The 20,137-nt window shown below is 44.9% G+C and overlaps 1 protein-coding gene across 1 annotated transcript; it reads right to left on the reverse strand.

Moving 5' to 3' along the window:
* On the reverse strand, positions 818-3,126 carry LOC109228763 (putative peptidyl-tRNA hydrolase PTRHD1). The gene is made up of 2 exons (XM_019393966.1): positions 2,667-3,126; positions 818-1,234 (listed from the first exon to the last, which is right to left on the reverse strand). The coding sequence occupies exons 1-2, from the start codon at positions 3,087-3,089 to the stop codon at positions 1,052-1,054; spliced, it is 606 nt and encodes a 201-aa protein (XP_019249511.1). The 5' UTR covers positions 3,090-3,126; the 3' UTR covers positions 818-1,051.

Consider the following 20,137-nt stretch of genomic DNA (forward strand, 5'->3'; position numbering starts at 1 on the left):
GGATAATTGCCAGTTTGATTCTTCATCTGATTTTTGTATCCTAGGACTTTTAGGATTAAACATCTCAAAGGTAATAACTCACAAGGAGAATTTACCTAAAAAATATAAAGGAGGGAGGGGTGGAGAGAAAGTGTCAAATAAGGGCTGCATATACCAGCTTATGGCAACTGCCACAAAGCTGCTGTAGTATATCCATTTCAGTGGACGACAAAGTAATTCAGAAGATGTGAAGAATTTTCATTTTAATCTAAAAAAGATGCATCTTAATTTTACATTTCAGGAAAGGCGACTAGTGGTAGAGACAGCACGAAAGGCAACCAATTATGACGGCTCACCCGATGATAAGGACTTCACAACAACAATAACAACAATAACAACAACAAACCCAGTATAATCCCACAAAGTGGGGACTGGGGAGGGTAGTGTGTACGCAGACCTTACCCCTACCTTGTGAAGGTAGAGATGCTATATCCGATAGGCAACCAATTATGATGGCTCACTCGATGACAAAGGACTTTGATAACCAAAAAAAAAATGTCACAGACCAATTTCCCAAAAGAATTTGCAAAGGAACCTGAATTACCAGGTTCGTCAACCAACTAGGTTGTGGTAGGTTCATGTACGTACCTCAACCAACCCAACTTTCCACTAGTTTGGTGGATTGACCAAAGCTATTACAACTTATGGAGAGACATGCCAAACATGAACGATTTGGCTATAATTAAGAGGATAAGCAGAATGGCAGAGTGGCAGCACAAATATAATATTGTGAAGCCGCAGTAGAAAATACACAAGCTTATCACACACCAAAAGATCATGACAGTAAATCAATAAGACTTCAAAAATAGCTGAAGATAAGACAAATGTTTGCATGGCCAAAATCACCAGGTTATAAAATCCAGGTGAACTGTATGCAAAAGGGTTCTGTAAAGGAATATGATCATTGTGCAGCTCATCATTAGCAAAACTGTGTTCAATACCTTAGCAAAGATATATCGAAACTAAGACTACTTGTGTCAGTGTCACATTACTGGATGGCACTTGAAATTCATCATTTACAAAGTTTTAGCTTCTTGAAAAATGAAGATACCACAGATTTTGGATAAGGTTTTGTAGCAAGACAGGTTGGGATGTTTTCTGGTTGTTCAATCCACAGTTTATGAGCAATGCCCCCAGCTTTTAGCTTTTCTGCCAAGTTCAATATCTGGGCTTCACCCTTCACTTCAAGAGTTACCTACATAGCCAAGAAATAAAGTTGCAATAATTGAATCTTTTATCTTTCCTAAATTTCTCTATACCAAGGACTAAACTAAGTTGGTACACATTGAAATAGAACAGAAGTGGATGTCATTCTGAAAAATATTTCCTGAACAAGGAAGTTGCTTCCAAATAAGCTCATTGCAAAATATAAGTTAACCACAAGTAAGCTAGAATTTAGAACCTCTTTAAAAATGTCCAATGGCATTTATTGACCACAATTTTCCAAAGCAGGCACCAGGAAACTTCCATATAAAATTCTGCATAATTCATGCTTCACCTACTAACCTAAGCAATCACTAATTCTGTTAAGGAGCTAAAAGAGCATCAATCTGGCTTTTGTTTTTCTTTAAGCACAATTTGCTCTTTTAACTTCCTACAACTGATAATTGAAGCTATGATACACCTTAAGACAATAAATCACAGAGCAGCTCCACCAGACCATCAACCACACAACCCGTAACAAGTGTAAAAGCAATTTTCATTTTGGTCTTTTCCTGACATAACACAACGCATCATTCAGCGTTATCCATCCATTTCATTTGCTACCCATTCAACCAATGAAATTCTCAGCCTCCTAATATCTGAATTGAAAATCAAAAATTCATTCGTCACTAGCATCTAGAGGTGTGGCCTAGTAGTCAATGAAGTGGGTAAGAAACTTGGAGACTTGGATTCAAATTCCACCAAAGACAAATGAAACTAGGTGATTTCTTCTCATTTGTTTAACCATGGTAGGTAGAGTTACCCAGTACCTATGCTGGTGGAAGTCAGCAGGCAACAAACAACAATAACAACCACCCAGAATAATTCACAAGTGGGGTCTGGGGAGGGTAGGATGTACACAGCCTTACCCCTACCCTGGAAGGGCAGAGGGACTGTTTCCGATAGACCCTCCGGTGGAATAATCGAGACGCGTGCAAGCTGGCCTGGACACCACCGTTATCAACCAAACAAAAAAAAAAAAAAGATACATTCTTCAGTGAGCACTTAAAGATGCACTTTCACACTCAGTTATTATGGTCAACTATAATTATAATCATATAGTTTCGAATTCCACACCAGCATATTATCATACAATAGCAGTTCAATAATTGCTAATTCAACTGCAATTACTAACTGAATTACAGAAATTACATATCTTCCATTCCAAGTAATTATCAAAACATAACTCGTGGAAGATTAATATAGAATTCCTTTAGTGAAGATGAAACAGTGTAAAAATTACTGCTCGTTCAATCAACGTTTGTTATAGAGAGCTACCTGCAGTAACAGTTACACGACCTTATTGTAAAAATATTTTTTATACACATTCATCGTATAGCACTAATTGATCTGGTGAGTAGTGAATCTAAAAGAGAAATGACAAATCTTAGTAAATAAAAAATCAACGGATGAGATGGACTTACCTTGTGCATTGAGTCGAGATTGGAAGGGCTACAATATTGAAGTGTAACGGCATCGTCCTTGTGGGACCAAATGGCGGCGACGGCGGCATGGCAGCCTTGCGTAACCACGCTTCCTAACGGCCACGTGTCAATTAGGTCTCTCCTTAGAACAACGTACTGAATCACTGTGTCGGAGATGGAGTTCTCCTCTGCGCTATTGTTACCGGTTGTGGTTGTGTCGCAGCCGGCAGCGACGGCACTGACGGTGGTGGTTGCGCTGGAGTTGTTGGAAGGGGAAATGGCAGTTGATTCCATTCGAGATATTACGACGCCGTTTAATGGGGGGAGATTAGTTGTGAATTTTAACTGAATCGCCGGAGCTAAGCCGGGAATAAAGGGCGTGACTTTGAGAGACGTAAAACGGGAGCAGAATGGAGTACCCATATCTGCTTTTCAAGCTTTATTTTTCTTCCTTTTTGCATTTTTGAATTAGTATGCAACATAATTGTGCCAATTGTACTGTTTAGTTGCCTTTAGGAATAATATCTTTGTATTTATTTGAATATTTTGGTAATTAGGTCATTTTAAATTATTTTGTAGCCCATGTGTGTGATTAAGAGCCCGTTTGGATGGGCTTGTTTTAAGTAGCTTTTAAGTCAAAATAGCTTTTAAGCCATAAGTTAGAATTCTAACTTTTGGCTTTTGGCTTGTTTTTGTCATTTTAGCTTAAAAACAAATGCTTAAAAGCACTTTTTTACTTTATTCAAACACTACAAAATGGCTTAAAAGCTACTTTAGCAGTTTAGCTTAAAAGCACTTAGAACAAGTTAATCCAAACGGGCTCTAAATCTGCTTTCAGAAGCAAAAGGGATTTCACTATTACATATTTTATTCATGCATTTGCGGTTAGTAATTGCCTGTTTGGCCAAGCTTCTAAAGTCAGCTTATTTTGAGAAATGCTTTTTTCAAAAGTACTTTTCAAAAAAAAAATTGTGAGAAGCAGTTTGTGTTTGACTAATTAATTTGAAAAACACTTTTGAGCAGTAATTAGTATTTGGCCAAAACTGCTTATAAGTGTATTTTTCTCAAAAATGCTTCTCAGAAAAATACTTGCGGAGAGAAGCTACTTTTTTCTGCTTCTCAAAAACTACTTATGTTTCTCATCAAAAGCACTTTTTTCTATCGAAAAGCTTAGCCAAACACCTCAATTTTTTGCCAAAAGCAACTTTGACAAAAAAAGAAAAGGAAAAATGACATTGTATAGCCGCTCTCAAAATAATAGCCGAATAAATATATATTTTTTGTATGTATATACATTCTTTATGTTATGTACAAAAGTTATACAAATTTTGTACACTTTTTCGGCCCCAAAAAAAAAAAGCTTGGTCAAACAGGGAGAAATTCAAAAATAGCCAGATTTACAAGTGGACATTCAAAAATAGCCATAGTTTCAAAAGTAATCGAAATTTAGCCACTTTTCATGTAAAGATAAATTTGAACGAAAACATTGTTCAAAATCCGAAAAATATTCAGAATATTATACTGGAGTTCCAGCATATTATAATGGAGTTCCAGCATAAGTATACTGGAACTCCAGCATAATATACTAGAGTTCCAATATAATATACCGGTCCAGCATAATATGGTGGAAGTTCATACACATTTGCTCCAATCTCCAGTATATTATGCTGGAACTTTCCGCGTGTTGGAGTTCCAACATAATATGCTGGAAGTTCATACACAGGTGCACCGATCTCCGGTATATTATGCAGGACCGGTCCCTGTTACAGCAGAATAGTAGTTATTTTTCAATAACTTTGCAAACGCTGGCTATTTTTGATTGACCATTCCGAAAACTGACTAGCCCGCGCTAATTCTACGATCAAAAAAGTCATTTTTAATAGCCCTTCACTTATGGAACTTCAACATGAAATACATAGACTCCAGTGTATAGTCCTTTAACCTTTGACTATAATCTAAAAGTTGTTCTTGGGTTTGAGTTTCGTTTCAAAGAGAAAAACAAGAGTTTTCCTAAAGGTGGGGTAATATTAAACCAAAAGCTAAATTAAGGATAAAGCTGCTCAATTACGGATAATACATAAACAAATTTGACCGTATGTAAACCTAACACTTGTGTTAAATTAAATAGATAAGTTAAATCCTTACTTAGTAGGAGTGTAAAGTGAAGCAAAACATATTAACCATTCGAGGCTGCAAGTGAGTAGAAGTGACATTTTAGGAAGTGAAATTTGAAGATGGCAGTGAAGGAGGGAGTTAAGGGTAGCCGTTTCTGGATAAGTTCATTGATATCGGTTGATGATAAAGGACCTATTTTGCTTAGATTATGAAACTATTTCTAGTTATATATGCAATTATATTGTACAATCAAGGACTCACAAATAATATTGTTACAAATAGTAATATTTAGCTGAAAATTGATCTTTTTCATACAGTAACCAAAAGTATTAAATCATATCCTTGTTTAACCAAAAAAATCGTTAAACCAATTAATAGAGAAGGTAAATCTTAGCCAAATATAATTACCTTTAGATCAAAGCACATTGAGTACAAAAATTGGAGAAGAACAAACTGATTTAATATTTCTCAAGATGATTATCATATATCGAGTGAAAATGATAAGCTTACATCTATGGTAGGTTTACACCCTAATCGAAGGAGCACAGAAGGAGAAGAGAGAATGATGTTGCTGATAGCTGAGAGATTCCCCATTTTCTGGTTCCGTAACGATGGCTCTAAATGTAATAGCCAGATCCAGCCCCTTTATGATCCCCTGCCTCTCTATATATATTAACAATTTTTTCTTTTATCCAACGGTCTTTGACCGGCGTGCTTTCTCATGACTGAGTCCTTCATTACTTGCTCACGACATTACACTTATCCTGCGATGTAAGCTTTGACCCGGGCAGAGACCGTGATACTCGTCGCTATTACGCCTCGTGGTCACGACCATGGCGGGGTCGACCTCTGACCGTCTCCTCTAATGATAACCATCTAGTGGTCAGATTTTGACCCATACAGCTAGTCCCTCCGCCTGTTGGGGTCGTCTTTTGGGCGAGCTCATTGCGCGGATCCTGTGTGTTCAAGAATTAGGAGAAATATGATCATTGTGCGAGGACGGGGTCCTCATGGCGAGGTGGCGATGTGATGTCTTTAAGGACTTTATCAGGCCTTACGTCCGTTCGGAGATGGATCGTCATGTCGATTCAGGATACCATGAATGCCCGATACGCGTCATTATGACGCACGTTTCCCAGGCACCGCATCGTTTCTTATGCCCTTTAAGCTTTTTGGCGGCTATCGGGTTTCCCGCTCAGGGCATTTGTGTTCCTATATATAGGGGAAACCACCATTCGATTGTTACGCTTTTCGATTTGCCTGAGGAATTTCGCAAACTTCCATCTTCTTCAATATTTCACACTTCTGCTTTCGTCAGAATTTGACGTGACTGCCCTCTCTATTTTTTCATCACTCTTGTTTATTCCGATCGAGCTAGACAAATGGTTGGTGCTTCTTCCCAGACTGACAGATTCGTCAAAGCTCCGATGCCGGAAAATGATGTACCCCTTCTTGGAGAGGGAATGAAGGTGATGGAAGATGAGGGGTTTCCGACTGTGGCTGAGATACTACCCCGCCCGGGGAAGTTATAGACTGACTTTAACAGCCCTGCCGGAGACGAACGGAACCCGTTGGACCTCAATCTTCTGTAGGACACGGTGGATTTCGTGCCGGAGTTCGACCTTCTATGCTCTGCCGCAGAAAGCGGAGCTCTTCAGGACGTCAGCGACGCCGAATTGTCACGTGGCGTGGTCGCGATGGGTGTAAGAGTAAGTTTCCCTTCCTCGTTTGTTTTTCCCTCTTTTTTTGCGTGGCCTTAGCTTTTATCGACTCTTTTCTTTGCTTTCAGTCTTACATGCTGGAGATCGAGAGTGCTCGCGCCGTGACTCAGGCCAAGATTTTTCTGATGATGCTTGAAAAGTATCGACGATATCGCAAAAAATGCCACGAGATGCATGAACGGCTCAGGGCGGGTACTGACACCCAATCCCTCGGGAAGGAGCTAGAGAAAAGGGATCAGGAGCTGATGTAGTCCATTCGCAGATGTAGTGAGATCGAGGAGCTGCTTCGTGCTAAGGACGAAGAGCTCGAGTTGGGAAAGGGGGTCGGCGCAGAGTGCGAGCATCTTCAGGCGAAGGTGCTGTCGTTGCAAGCTGAGCTCGATCAGAGTGCTGCCATAGTTGAAGCTTTGAGTGCAGAATGGACGGGGAAGCTAGCCGAGCTGGAGAGAAAAGTGGCTGAGCTAGAAAATGCCGAGAGTGCTCGGGCGTCGGCTTTAGCGAGAGCGGCGGTGCTGGAGGACACTATCCGCGTCCTCAAATCTGAGCAGGAGTCTGAGAGGGAAATGGCCACACTGAGGGAAGCGAGGCTCGAAGATAGCATCGGCGAAATTGATCGGGAAGCCTCAAACCTGGGATACCGGGCCGTAGCCCTCGAGGCCGAAAAGGCGCAACTGTTGGCTCAAGTTGAATTTGCTTCTGCCGCTGCTCCCATCGCTTGCATGAGTTGTGGGTCCATGCTGAGGCCCAACGAGACATATACAAGGGTTTATGGGAGGCGGGTAGCATTTTCGAGGCTATTTTTGAAGAAACTCAAGCGAAGGCACGCGAGGCTCGTTTCAATTGCGGCTACGACCCTGCGACACTGGAGGTTGGCGAGGACGCAGATATTGAGGAGGGGTTTCCTGAAGATAATGATGGGGAGAACGGCGGTGATGATGTCGAGTGAAAAGTTGCTGCAGTTTTGGTACCTTTTTTGTTCATTTTTGCTTTTTTCTTTTTTTTTGGGCATGTTTTGGCCTTTTGTAAGATGTGGTTGTTGCGCATGCATATATAAATAAAACAGTTACTTCGCCTTTGCGTATCTTTTGATTCTCCTTTTCATCTTTCGCTACATATCTTTTAGTTTTGGCGATGAGTTCCTGACTAGTGCTCAAACGAGGTCGAACTCAGAGTTACCGTCCTGGGCAAAGTCGGTTTCGGGCTTGTGTTCGAACGAGGTCGAACTTTTTATTTTATTTGACAGTTGCCGGCGGTTGTAAAGATGTTATTCTGAGGTTGACTCATTTCTTTCTTGATTCGATAACAGCCAGCGGCCTTAAAGATGTCAATTCGGGTAAGATCAAATTGTGATCTATTATTAGTTTAAGCGAGGTCGACCCTTTCTTTTGGTGATGGCCGTTGGCTGTAGGGGTGTTATCTCGAACAAGGTCGAAATGATAACTGATAATAGTCTATATAGATGTTATTTACACTCCAATTGTGCCATGCTTTATTGTTGTTTTAAAGGATAAATGATAACAAAATACTCTAATTGGTGTTCTTTTGCTTCGCAGGGACTAATCCAAGTTAGGACGAGCCTATAGAGTGTTTTGGAGTCAAAAAGGTGGATAAAAAGCCAATCAAGAAGACCCCGAGCGAAAATAAGCAAGAAAGAGGCAAAGAGGATTGGGCTTGAAGCCACCGCGACCGCGGTCGGACCGCGGCTGGACCGCGGTGGGCTATAAGGAAGCGAGGCAGAATGTTTCTATTTCACCGCGGTCGTGCCGCGTTTTGCCGCGGCCGCGGTGGATTGTGTAACTGCCCAGAATTTTGGGACTAAAGTGTAAATCGGGGAAAACTTATCACAACCCTTTATAAACTCAACAAACTCGCCCAAGCAGAGGGGAAGCTTGTTTTTAGACCTAAGGAGGCTGGGGTTGGACACACTTTTGACATAATTTAGACCTAAGGAGGCTAAGGAGACCGGAGATTCGACCTAAGGAGGCAAGAACACAATAGGAGCAAGGCGGGGAATTCTTCTACGAGTCTTTCCTTCCTCTTCCTATCTTTTATTGTTGGTTATGACTTTTAGTATTGTAGTTTTGCATACTATTATGAATAGCTAATTTGTTATCTAGAGTTTTGGTAGAACCTTTTGTAGGATGAATTCCTGTTATATTTTTATATAATTAAGCCGTTGGATCTCTCTACTTGTTCAACTACGTGTTTGTTGTTGTTGATTGAATGGCCATCAATTGACTGTGCCTATTTAGTGTGTATTGCTCGAGAGAGAGTACATATTTAGGTAGTTGTTGAACAACGTCACTCCTAACGTATGTGAGAAATCAATACATTGGGTTTAAAGGTAGGTTTAGAAATAACAAAGCCTTGACGTGGTCATAGTGAGCGGATAGATGAAGCCAACTAGCGTAGTTCGAGAGAATATGTCTAGTAAATTGTTGTAGTTGCTCAAGAGAGAATTACGGCACCTAAAGAGCTCACGATCAGTAGAGAATACATCGGCGAAATTGTAGGGAACATAGCTGTAAGGATTCCGACAATTGGGGAAATCATAACTCTAGATCTCCTTAATTTAGTCTCCAACCCTTTTGTTTACCGTGAAAATGGTAACGAAAATTGAATTTGTAAAATGGGACTCTAAAAATACGTGATCTATTCCCGAGCTAGTTGTTAGAGCAGATGATGCTAATAATATGAAATTTAATGATGGAGTGTGAGTCAAAACGAGATATTGATCGAACCGAAGGGCCTGGCACCCGGATGTAGGTTTGGTCGATGGGGGTTTCGGGGTCGACCTCGAGATCGATCTTGGGCTATCAAGGACAATCGAGGGTAGTATAACAGTTAGAGATATAATCAAACGAAGCTCTTTATAGTCAAAACCAAGTTATACGATGAAGAACTCATATAAAAGCGAAGGATATCGAGGTATCCTCTGATCAGTGAGAGCCAATAAGTTTAGAAAGAAGAGAAAGAGAGAGAGATATTATTGCACTGTGGAGAAATGCAGCAACATCAGTCCTTTACAAGGTGAGGCGAGTCCCCTTTATATAGGAGGGGAACTCAGTTAAGAATACATGTATATTTAATTTACGATGGAGATGTGATGGCTTGACGCGACGCCTCAGCGTGGGCTATGGATAGGCCGGCCCTGTCAGACTCAACCGCGTGTCTTGGGGGCTTCCCCTCTTTATCTTTATCTCGGCCTCGAATCGGGCCTTGACAAGCCCCGAAGGAGAGGGCTCAGTTGTTCCCTCATGTTCTCGAGGTCTCGAGGTACCTCCCCGAGATGGCTTAATGGCGGGAAATCGGGCCCTCTGAATTCACCGCGTACAGATAGTCTCCGCGTTTCTCAGAATGAAGCAATGGGAAACGATTATGACCATTGACTCCTCGAACTCCTCATGGAGATAGTACACTGGCGATTCGCATCGATGGCATATCTCCTAGACTCATGCTCAATACACTGTCATTTCCGCTCTTCAAGGTAAAAGTACTGCCGTCGATTCGGTTTTTCAAGGATGCAGTAATTACATTCGTCGGTCAATCTTTCAGAGCCTCGACGACTGTATAGTAACCTCCTATAAATGGGGTTGTTTTGGCGTTGTATTCCCTATCCCAGTGCCTTCGTTGGCTTGCTTGCCCATTTCTTCTTATCATCTTCCTCTATCCGTGAACATCATGCTTGGGGCTCATGGCCTCAAGGCCGTTTGGAGGAGCTCTTTTAGATTGTGTTGTGGCCCTTTGCCGGGACTTCCCTTTGTCGAGCATAATCGCGTTGTCCCGCTATTGTTGCGGTCGTCAATATGCTGTCCCTTGCTACTGCCGTCGACCCGAGGTGATGGTGAACGGGGAGTTGGTTTCCCGCTCATGTAAGCAGTCGTTCAGATTACGCACCGCTGCTCTCTATCTTACCCAAGCCTGGTGTGGCACTTCATCCGTAGGGCTCTTTCTTTCCCGAGGGATAAAGTGGCCCTGTCGATTGTCGAGGTTAGGGCCTGCCGAATCTTCAACCTTTGGCTTCGGCGAGCTATATCTCTTTCCTTTGCCTCCTCTGTGTCCCTTTCTTTTCCGGTGGGAATCCCTTGAGGGATTGAGCTGGGAGCCTAGAGAAGGTGGAGGTCAAAGGAAACACCTTCGAGGGTGCATACTCGAGGGGGTGACGCTCGAGGATGCTGATACAGGAGATGCATCTTCGAGGGCCGACCAGGCTTCCAGGTTTCATCACATGTATATCCTTCCGTTCCTTCACTCTAGGAGTAGACTCCCGTAGGCTTTTGTATTTGTATGTAAATGACCCCTTGAGGGCTGTTGTACATGGATTTTTATGAATATGAATATATCCCTTTGATTTCTGCTTTCGATTTTTGCTTTATAATTGCATGTTTTCATACCCCTCAGGGCCTCTTGAATGCCTTCTTTTATTTCTTGACTGCTGATATCTGACTTGGGTGCGAGCGTCCTTTCTGCTCTTCTACTGATCGACATGGCTTTCTTTCGAGGCCATCGTTATACCTTGGAGCAATCCTGGATTGATCGGATAGGACCGGGCTGCCGGGGCCCTTCGAATTGTATGTTGAATTTCGGGGCCCTCGAGAATGTTACCTTGGATGAAGGCCAGCTTCGGGTACCGGGGGGTCCCCTTTGATTTTTGACGCGGACAGCTTCCTTCAGACACGTACGAGATAGATTTTTTGCTGAGGGGTTGCCTATACTCAGGCACAGCTTCGAACCTTTGCGGAGCTTTCGCGATTGGAGCTTCTTGTGTGTATTCTTCTTTCTTAGAAAGGGAATCACAAAATTTGAAATTACCTCACGTTGAGTGATGGCGTGGAAAGCTTCCCGAATTCCGATTTCTCTTCGATGGGGATCCTTGAGGCGGGACGCTATCTCGAGCTTGGAGACAATACGGAAGGCTCCTCGAGTTTTGGCTTCTCGTCAAAGGATACTCTCGGGGTCGGGTACCATCCCATTGGACTGTACCGATGTCGTAGGCTTCCCGGGGCTTACTCGGGGTAGGCGAACAGTTGTCGCTTCTAGCGTATAAGTGGGGCGGCTTCGGCTTCTTTGCAGGACATCACTATTTTTAGTTAGCTGTATTTCCGCTTTGGCATAGGGTTCCTTATCTCTTTAGGTGCAAAAAGTGCTGGTGCACGCCCTTGCTTTGTTTTGTTAGTTTTACCATAGTCATGGCAATCACTTCGGGGCCGGCATGGCAGAGAGCGGAGAGTGCTGTTCCTGGCGCTCGGGAGCCGAGGGAGTTCGTTCCGAAGACGGTATCTTTGATAAAAGGGGGAGCATTTGGAGATGGTGAGAAAATACTGCGGATGGAGTGAGGGGATAGCGCTGCAGGTGCTTCCCCCGGGAGGGAGTATCATGGATTCCACTGACGGATTCTTGAGCGTATACCTGCATCCTTTCGCGTTTGGTCCCCTTGATAAGGTCGTGCTTGATTTTTGCTTGAAGTATCGGGTTACTTTGGCGCAGATACATCCGTCTTTTTGGTGGGTGGTGCTGATGATGAGATTCTTTGAGGAGAAGTCCGATCTTGAATTTACGCTCGATCACCTCATCCGGTTGTATCAACCTTTTCATCACCGGGGTCTGCTAACCCTGAAGTGCCGTTCATCCACGACCTTTGTTGTCGATGACGAAGAGGAGGAGGGTCGAGAATGGGCTGGTTGGTTCGTCCGGATCCGGACGGTCGACATTATCCCCGTGGAGTTTTTTCCATTTCTCGAAGGGTGGAGTTACGCACGTGAGTGGGGCGTCTGGTGCTTCCGGAGTACCTGATTCCAGGTCGGCGATGCCTTCGAGTGAATATGCTTTGCCCGAGGCGGGTTCTCCCGGGGTCGAAGAGGCAGGATCATTAGGAGTATGTTCCGACTTTGAGAAAGTCCGTCGGCTTCACTTCGTGGTTAGTTTAGGCATAGTTTCTCTGTATTCCGCGTCTTTCACCCATCATCGAGTTTTCATTGTGTAGGCCTGTGACAGGCTTACATCTGAGCTGGTCCGTCAAGGGGTCAAGCTTTCAGAAAATTCAGGGTGAGGGAGAATCTCTTAGGATGCTTAGCGAGGAGAAGGAGGGCGAGTTGCTGCATTGGCGATGTGAGGCGTACCAGAGCTCGAATTATGAGAGCTATTTGATGGAGTAGGTAACCTTTTGTGGCTCAAGCTTTGCTTTCCTTGGCCTCTTTAAGTAGACGCTCCTTTTTGCTATGTCAGCTACAGAAAAAGGCGGAGGCTACGGAGTACCTTAAGGGCGATATCGACCGCGCCAGAACTGCTTACGGTGAGCTAAGGGCTTAGGTGCGAGCTTATGCTTTAGAGGAGGCGAACACTTTGGCCAAGGTCCCTGCTCTCGAAGTCCAACTCCGCTTGGCTCGAGATGATGCCAAAGTCTAAGCAGATATGATCGAGAAATTCGAATCTGAACTTTCGAAGACCAGGGGTGAGATAATTGATGCCCGGGCTAAGGCGATGCTAAGTCGAACCAATGCTGATTAGGAGATGGCGATTCGTATGAAGGACGCTGCGGATGCTCAAGGCGAGCTGAAGCGAGTTCTCGACTGGGAGAAGAAGATCGGGACATATGTCCGTTGCAGATCTCAGAGAGAGGTACTCGAGGAGGTCGGTGCACGGGGCTTCGTTCTCTCGGAAGAATTGGCTCGAGCAAGGGAGGAGGAGCGCGACGCTCGGTCACTTCTTGCTGACATCACGGAGGGCGAACTTGACAAGTTGTAGCCCTTCAGTGTGGAGCGTAGATTTTGCCGTTTTGTCTCTTTGTTTCTGATATATGTAGAGCATTCCTGTAGATGGAGAACGCGCCTTTTTCGCGTATATAATATATAGGAAGAAACTTGAAACTTTATTTCTTCTGTACCTTTTTTCTGCTATTGCTTTCGACCGGACAGGCCGGTGTTTGGCGGGATTCTCGTAGGTCCGGAACTGATCGGGCAGGCTCGGGGGCTCTTACATGCGATCCTTGGCGCGAGCAGGTGCTGGGGCCTCCGCGTTTGGCCCGGCTGTTTAGGCTCAGTCTCCAAGTCGATCTTCGACTCGAGCCTTCTTGCCTTTGAATCTTCTACGCCCGCGCAGGCAGGTAGTATTTGTTTTTGTTTCTTGCCCTTGGGCTTTTGCCGTTTTGACTATTTTGGGTCCAGTCTCCGAGCCGTATTGTGACTCGAGCCTCAATCGACCCTCAAGCTTTTTCCTGCCCGCGTGGGGCGCTGATGATGGCCTTTTGTGCTTCGGGCCGAAGTGTTCTTACAAGCGCGTGGCCCGGAGACTTGCTCGGCCGGCAATAGTGGCATTTATGCCGTGCCCTTAGGCATGTTGTAATTTAACTGTTTCGGGTACAGTCTCCGAGTCGCGTTGTGATTCGAGCTATAATTGACCCTTAAGTTCTTTTCTGCCTGCATAGGCGGATGGCGATGGCGTTTTGTGTTTCGGGTCGAAGTGACCTTACAGGTGCGTGGCCTGGGAGCTCGCTAATGGTGGCATTTATGTCGTGCCCTTAGGCATATTGTAGTTTAGCTATTTCGGGTCTAGTTTCCGAGTCGCGTTGCGATTCGAGCTGTAATTGACCCTTAAGTTCTTTTCTGCCTGCATAGGCGGATGGCGATGGCGTTCGCTGTTCGGTCGTGGAGACCGGTTAATATGTGGCCCGTAGGCTTGTCTAGTTAACTATTTTGGATCCGGTCTCCTAATCGAGTTACAATTCGAGCTCACTTTAATCCTCAAGTTGTCAATTTTTGGCTGGCGATAATGACTCTTACGCTATTTGGTCGTAGAGACCTTTTGATGTGTGGCCCGTAGGCTTACTTAGTTGGCAACAATGGCTCTTACGCTATTTTTGCCCGTGGGCATTCTTGTAGGCTTTGTTTTCCGCTCGTTAAGGTCTTTTTGAATATTTTTGCCTGACCCGTCGTCGGTTCTGCAGAACCTCGATTTCAATCATTATCGGCGATGTTCGAGCACCTCAGAAGGTTCATAGCCTGTTGTTTGCCTGTTTGAGGGAAGCCTATTTTAACCGGTTCTTTCCGAAGTATATTCGGAGTAGTGGCCTGCGATTTTTATTTAGCGATGGTCGGGCGTCCCCGAGTCGCGTTTGACCGTAGTCATGTGCGTTTGGCCGTAGCCATTTTCTGATCCCGAGTGATAGTTTAGGCGTCTACATCGAGGGTATGCCCTTTCGGGATTCTTACAAATGCGACATATAGCCCAAACTTCGGGATTTTCATGCCTATTGAGGTCTTATAGTTTGTCATGCCTGTTGAGGTCTTACAGTTTGTCATTCCTGTTGAGGTCTTACAGTTTTTTCGACGATGTAGCATTGTCCTGGTTATGCCGAGTCTGCCCGCTAAGGGTCTTACAGTTTTGGATTTTCCAGCGTATGGCGATTGTCGTCAGTCTCCGAGTCATCAAGTTGTTTATGCGTGAAGACCGCTTCTTGTGAACTCGGAGCTGCGTTGCAAGGGCTTTATGAGCCTGTAGTTCCGACCCTGGGATCGTGCGGATGTTGAATTGCTGACGCTAAGTCTCCGAGTATCTCGGGACGCCTTTGGTGGAGAGGCCCCTGTCGGGTATATACTTAAGATACCCTCGTTCGGAGGATAAGATGTTGAAAAGATATCCTTTTATTGCTTGGCGTAGACATACATTGATTTATCGTTGTGAGCTCGGCCCGTACGGGCGCGGCTTCTCGGACCATTTGATCCGGTACACGATTCCCGATTGGAGTTTGGTATGCCGTCCCCTGGTCCTTCCGAGGGGATGGTGGCCTTAAGAGAAGATCATCGCTCGTCGTCCGTTTGTAGAAGAAGGCCTAGGATCTTGTCGGATCCTGCTGGCAGGACCCTCTTTGGGAGTACGCTTCTCCGCTAATAATCTTACTGGCGGGACCCTCTTCGAGTCTGAAGTCCGATCGAGGGAAGAGAGCCCTTGTCAAGACCATTGATCTCCGGGTGGAGTTAAAACTTCCGAATGCCCCGGCTGATTGTCTACATACAGGTTAGCGAAAATATAACGAAGGAGTGAAGTAGTTCTTCCTCACCGCGGGATGTGTAGGAAACCTTTCGAGGTTCGGGATGTTTCTGCCGTTCCGGGGCGCAAGCCCTAATACAGCCTTCTGTTGTGTTCAACCAGGCTTGGTCGATGACGTGGTTTGCTTACCCTCTGATCCTTCCGAGGGTGGGGGTATTGATGCCGGCGATGCGTCATATGGTGAAGGATTTCCTCTCGTTGCGTATTGCTTTCTTTCGACTTATTTTAGTTCTGCCCTTTGCGAGGAGTTCCTTGGTTTTGGCGAAACGGGGCCGACGCTGTCTCCGGGTGGTGTGCTGGCGGTCGTCTGAATAAGATGTCCGTGCTTTGTGCCTCCTCCGATGGTACAGAGCTCGACGTCCTGGCCCGAGCTTATACGGGCCGTGTTAAGAGGATGGTCTTTGTGGCGATTCGTCATCAGGAATTCGCCAGGGATTCGGGATGCGGGAATGATTCGGTCCGTTAGCCCAGACCGCCATATTAATTTTGGTTCGGCACCGTTGTTTGTACGTGATTGAACCACCTGAATTTACGAGCACATGTTTTATTTGAAATAGATCAAATGAGGGAGAGGGTTACCAATGCGTCGGTGTGATGCCAAGGCGAAGTATCGATGTCCTTTTCCCTGGATGCTAGGGTGTCCTCCGGAACACTTCCCTGGGCCCGTCTTTTCTTAACGGCGAACATTTTCACTCTCCATTTTATGAGCCCACGGAGGGTGTCGCCACTCCTTCACTGTCGTGGTAATAAGTCGTGGCTTGCTCGCTTCATCCTTCCCGGTTGCCTTTCCTCCTTGGGGCTGGACTCGAGTCTGACCGCTCGACGATACCTGGTGGTGATTCTTATCGAGTAGCACGGTTGTCATCCTTTTGAGATAGTGTCCGTTTTTGATCCCGTGGTCGCGCGCGCTCTGCAGTTCCCACGCCGGGTTGCGGTTCTTTTGAAGGAGTCTTGGTCAAATAGGCCCGAGTTGTTTGGCGTCCCTGGTTTCGCTTATGTTGATCACGATGTTTGGTATAGCAATGCCGAAATCGTACTCAGAGGGCGAGGTTCCCCTACCGGCCGTGCCTTGTTGAACCTGGTCCTACTGGAGATTCCTCGAGGGTGTTGTCCTCGGACTATTTCTCTAACGTTGCGAGGTAGGTTGTATCTTGTGCCGCTCCTCCCTGTTTGGAATTAGTTTCATCGTTGGGAGTCTGCTTGGACGTACCGAGCCCGAGGAAGTTCTCGGGCAGTTTTCCACGGCCCAACTTCGTGGCTGGTGCCGGGTGCGGGTATCCGGCCAGGTCTCGGCTGGGTATCTGATCAGGCTTCGTCTGAAATGTCCTGGAGTCGTCGGGCATGCTTCGTTTGGGCTTCGGGTGAAAGCATGTGTTGCCCAATTATTCGAAACCGGAAGTGATCTCATTCGTTCCCTCAGGAAAGGTGCGGCTTCCCGTGGTGCTTCACTCTCTCTTTGTCTGGCCCCAGATGTGTCGAGCTCTTTCGTCGCCGCTCTGACGATGTCGGCGTGTGCTCTCGCGGAGGGATATGCTGATGTGGTAGGCGAGTTTGCGAGGCCAGGTGCCAGGCTGCGGTGCTGCATCATGGTTTTTTTCGAGAGTGCTCCCTCGAACTTCCTCAACGAGACGGACTCGTGCTCATCACCTTGAAGGTCGCTACCTTTGAACGAGCGCGTGTAAGCGGTGGTGCGCTCGCAGGGATCCAAAGTCATGTCGCACCTGGGGAGTTTTGGCGTTCCGGGTTTCCGTGAAGCGAGTTCCGGGAACGCTTCCTCGGGAGACGATTGCTGTATGAACTTCCACGAACCTGACTCAATCCTTTCGAAGAGATCTCCAAGCATCCTTGCTGCGGCGGGATCGGTTACCGATCCGTTGTTGCTTGATCTCTCGGGTACTCTTCGGCGTAGGGAGATGTTTCCGGCGCTACTGCGCTGGGAGTCTCCAGGTGACTTTGAAGCTGAGCGATAGTGAACCGCTGTGCCTGCAACATTTCAAAAATAACATGAATACTAACTTCCTGTTCTTCCCGGGCCGGGGTTTTTTTGAGCTTCCTGTTGGTCGATATGTTGTATGCCACCGCTGGTGTGCGAGGCTTCGTCGACTTGATGTGCGTCCTGCGAATCTGCATCCGCTAGAATCGGTCCAGGCGTGATGTCAGGATTCTGTGGAGGTGCTCCAGCGGCCGGGACAACCACGCTATTTTCCCCATGGTTTTCGAGGTTGTCATTCTCGATTCCGTTTATCGAGCCAGACATTTTAACCTGAAATCAAAGGATCTTGGACAAGAAACATGTAAAAGATAATGTGTGTTTATGTGACGAAACTAGCAAGAAAATAATCACTATTATTTTTAGCCCCACGGTGGGCGCCAAACTGTTTACCGTGAAAATGGTAACGACAATTAAATTTGTAAAATGGGACTCTAGAAATACGTGATCTATTCCCGAGCTAGTTGTTAGAGCAGACGATGCTAGTATTATGAATTTTAATGATGGAGTGCGAACTAAAACGAGATAAGGGTCGAACCGAAGGGCCTGCTGCCCTGATACGAGCCTGGCCGATAAGGACTTCAGGGTCGACTTCGAGGTCGAACTCGAGCTATCGGGGATAATCGGGGGTAGCCAAAGATGATATAATGGTTAGAGATATAATCAAATAAAGCTCTTTATAGCCGACGCTAAGTTATACGATGAAGAACACATAAAAAGATGAAAAACATGTATAAAGACGAAGAACATCGAGGTATCCTCGGTATCAGTTAGAGCCAATAAGTTTTAGTAAGAAGAGAGAGGGAGAGAGAGATATTATTGTACTTGTGGAGAAATGGAGCAACATCGGGTCCTTTACAAGGTGAGGCGAGTCCCCTTTATATAGGAGGGGAACTCAGTTACGAATACATGTATATTTAATTTACGAAATATGGTGATGTGATGGCTTGACGCGACGCCTCAGCGTGGGCTATGGATAGGCCGGCCCTGTCAGACTCAACCGCGTGTCTTGGGGGCTTCCCCTCTTTATCTTTATCTCGGCCTCGAATCGGGCCTTGACAAGCCCCGAAGGAGAGGGCTCAGTTGTACCTTCATGTCCTCGAGGTCTCGAGGTACCTCCCCGAGATGGCTTAATGGTGGGAAATCGTGCCCTTTGATTTCACCGCGTACACCTTTGTCTCGTTAATTGATAATTTTATCGCTTTGTAGTATTTGCTAGTTAATTAATTAGAAATATAAATCTCAATCTTTATCATTTAGAAAATTGTTCAATCTTGCCTTTTTAGTGATGTTAAACAGATATAGCTAAGCCTTAGTTCTCTGTGGGATTCGACTCCGGACTTTTGGTCCGGATTATATTTGCAGCGACCGCTTATCCTTTTTAAGACTAGAGTTGGGCGTGATCAAATTTTGGCGCCGTTGCCGGGGAACTAACGGTGAAGTTGTAGATGTATATATTGCTAGGGTTCAAGTTTGAACTTTTATTTTGTTTTTGTTTTTTTTTTGAATTTTTTTAATTTTTTTGTAACTGTTGATTTGAGAAACATGACATCTTGGAATTATGGGAATTTAGGAGTAGATAATTCTACTATCGATCTTCACACATATTGTGAAGGAAACCACCCGTGGCAAAATTTTCAAAACGTTCCTAAGAGCGAGTTATGTGCACCAACTCAATCTTATTTGTGGAATGTGTGTGATGTGTGTGGTGGTCAAAATGGTCACTTTCATGGTTGTGCTTATATTTCTTATCTTCCCCCAACCCCTTACTATGATGGTTCTACCTTTTCTTGTGAAGTTAACAGGAACAAAGAACCTGGGGATGCAAACCTGAAGGAGATCAAAGATATGTTAAAGTTCCTTCTGGAAAAAAATAATGAAAAACAATTGCAGATAGAAAGACAAGAGGCAACTATTCGCAAGTTGGAGGCTCAATTGAGTCAAGTGGTTGGAGCTTTTAATGCTCAACAAGCCAATATTGAGGATAGTAGCCAAGAAAAGCATGAATTTGAGGTGTTAATTGGGGAGGTCAGAGTAGAACATCAACAACCTAACCAACTACAATTTGAGGATGTTAATGTTGAAGAAGTGAGACTAGAGCCAGCCAAGGACTTTGAGGATATAAATTTTGTTGACTCTAGTATCATTGATGTTGAGGATGTTGAAAGCCCTGAAGTTCAGGTGTTTGAGCGCATTGGTCCACACTCCAAGCATTGGATGATGATATGGAAATAGAGTCATCCGAACCAATTGAAGAGTCAAGGAATGAGGAACAAGGTGCATATATTCTGGAATTCTTCTTGCCAGAAAGTCAGGATTACATACCTCATACAAATGCCAACGAGTGCAGAATAATACATTATTTTCTTGGACCAGTTAGATTCGTTCCACCGCCCCATGACCATAATCATAAGCTTGAATCAAAACTTGGGGTTCAATTCATAAGCTCGAGGTGGAGGCAAAAAGTAATTCACGTCGTGCCGCGACGTTAAATCAAGCGCTTGTTGGGAGGCAACCCATCTTTATTTTTTTTTTAATTTAGTTTATTTTATTTATTTATTTTTATTGTATTATTCTTGTAGTGTCGATTTTTGATTTCT

The sequence above is a fragment of the Nicotiana attenuata genome, chromosome 7 (genome assembly GCF_001879085.1).
Source record: "Nicotiana attenuata strain UT chromosome 7, NIATTr2, whole genome shotgun sequence".
Lineage (NCBI taxonomy): Eukaryota > Viridiplantae > Streptophyta > Magnoliopsida > Solanales > Solanaceae > Nicotiana > Nicotiana attenuata.

Excerpts from the sequence above, each read along its gene's own strand:
- LOC109228763 (XM_019393966.1), bottom strand. The coding sequence starts at position 3,089 with ATGGGTACTCCATTCTGCTCCCGTTTTACGTCTCTCAAAGTCACGCCC. Across the intron at positions 1,235-2,666 it reads ATCTCGACTCAATGCACAAG|GTAACTCTTGAAGTGAAGGG; the intron begins GTAAGTCCATCT and ends TTGGCTATGTAG.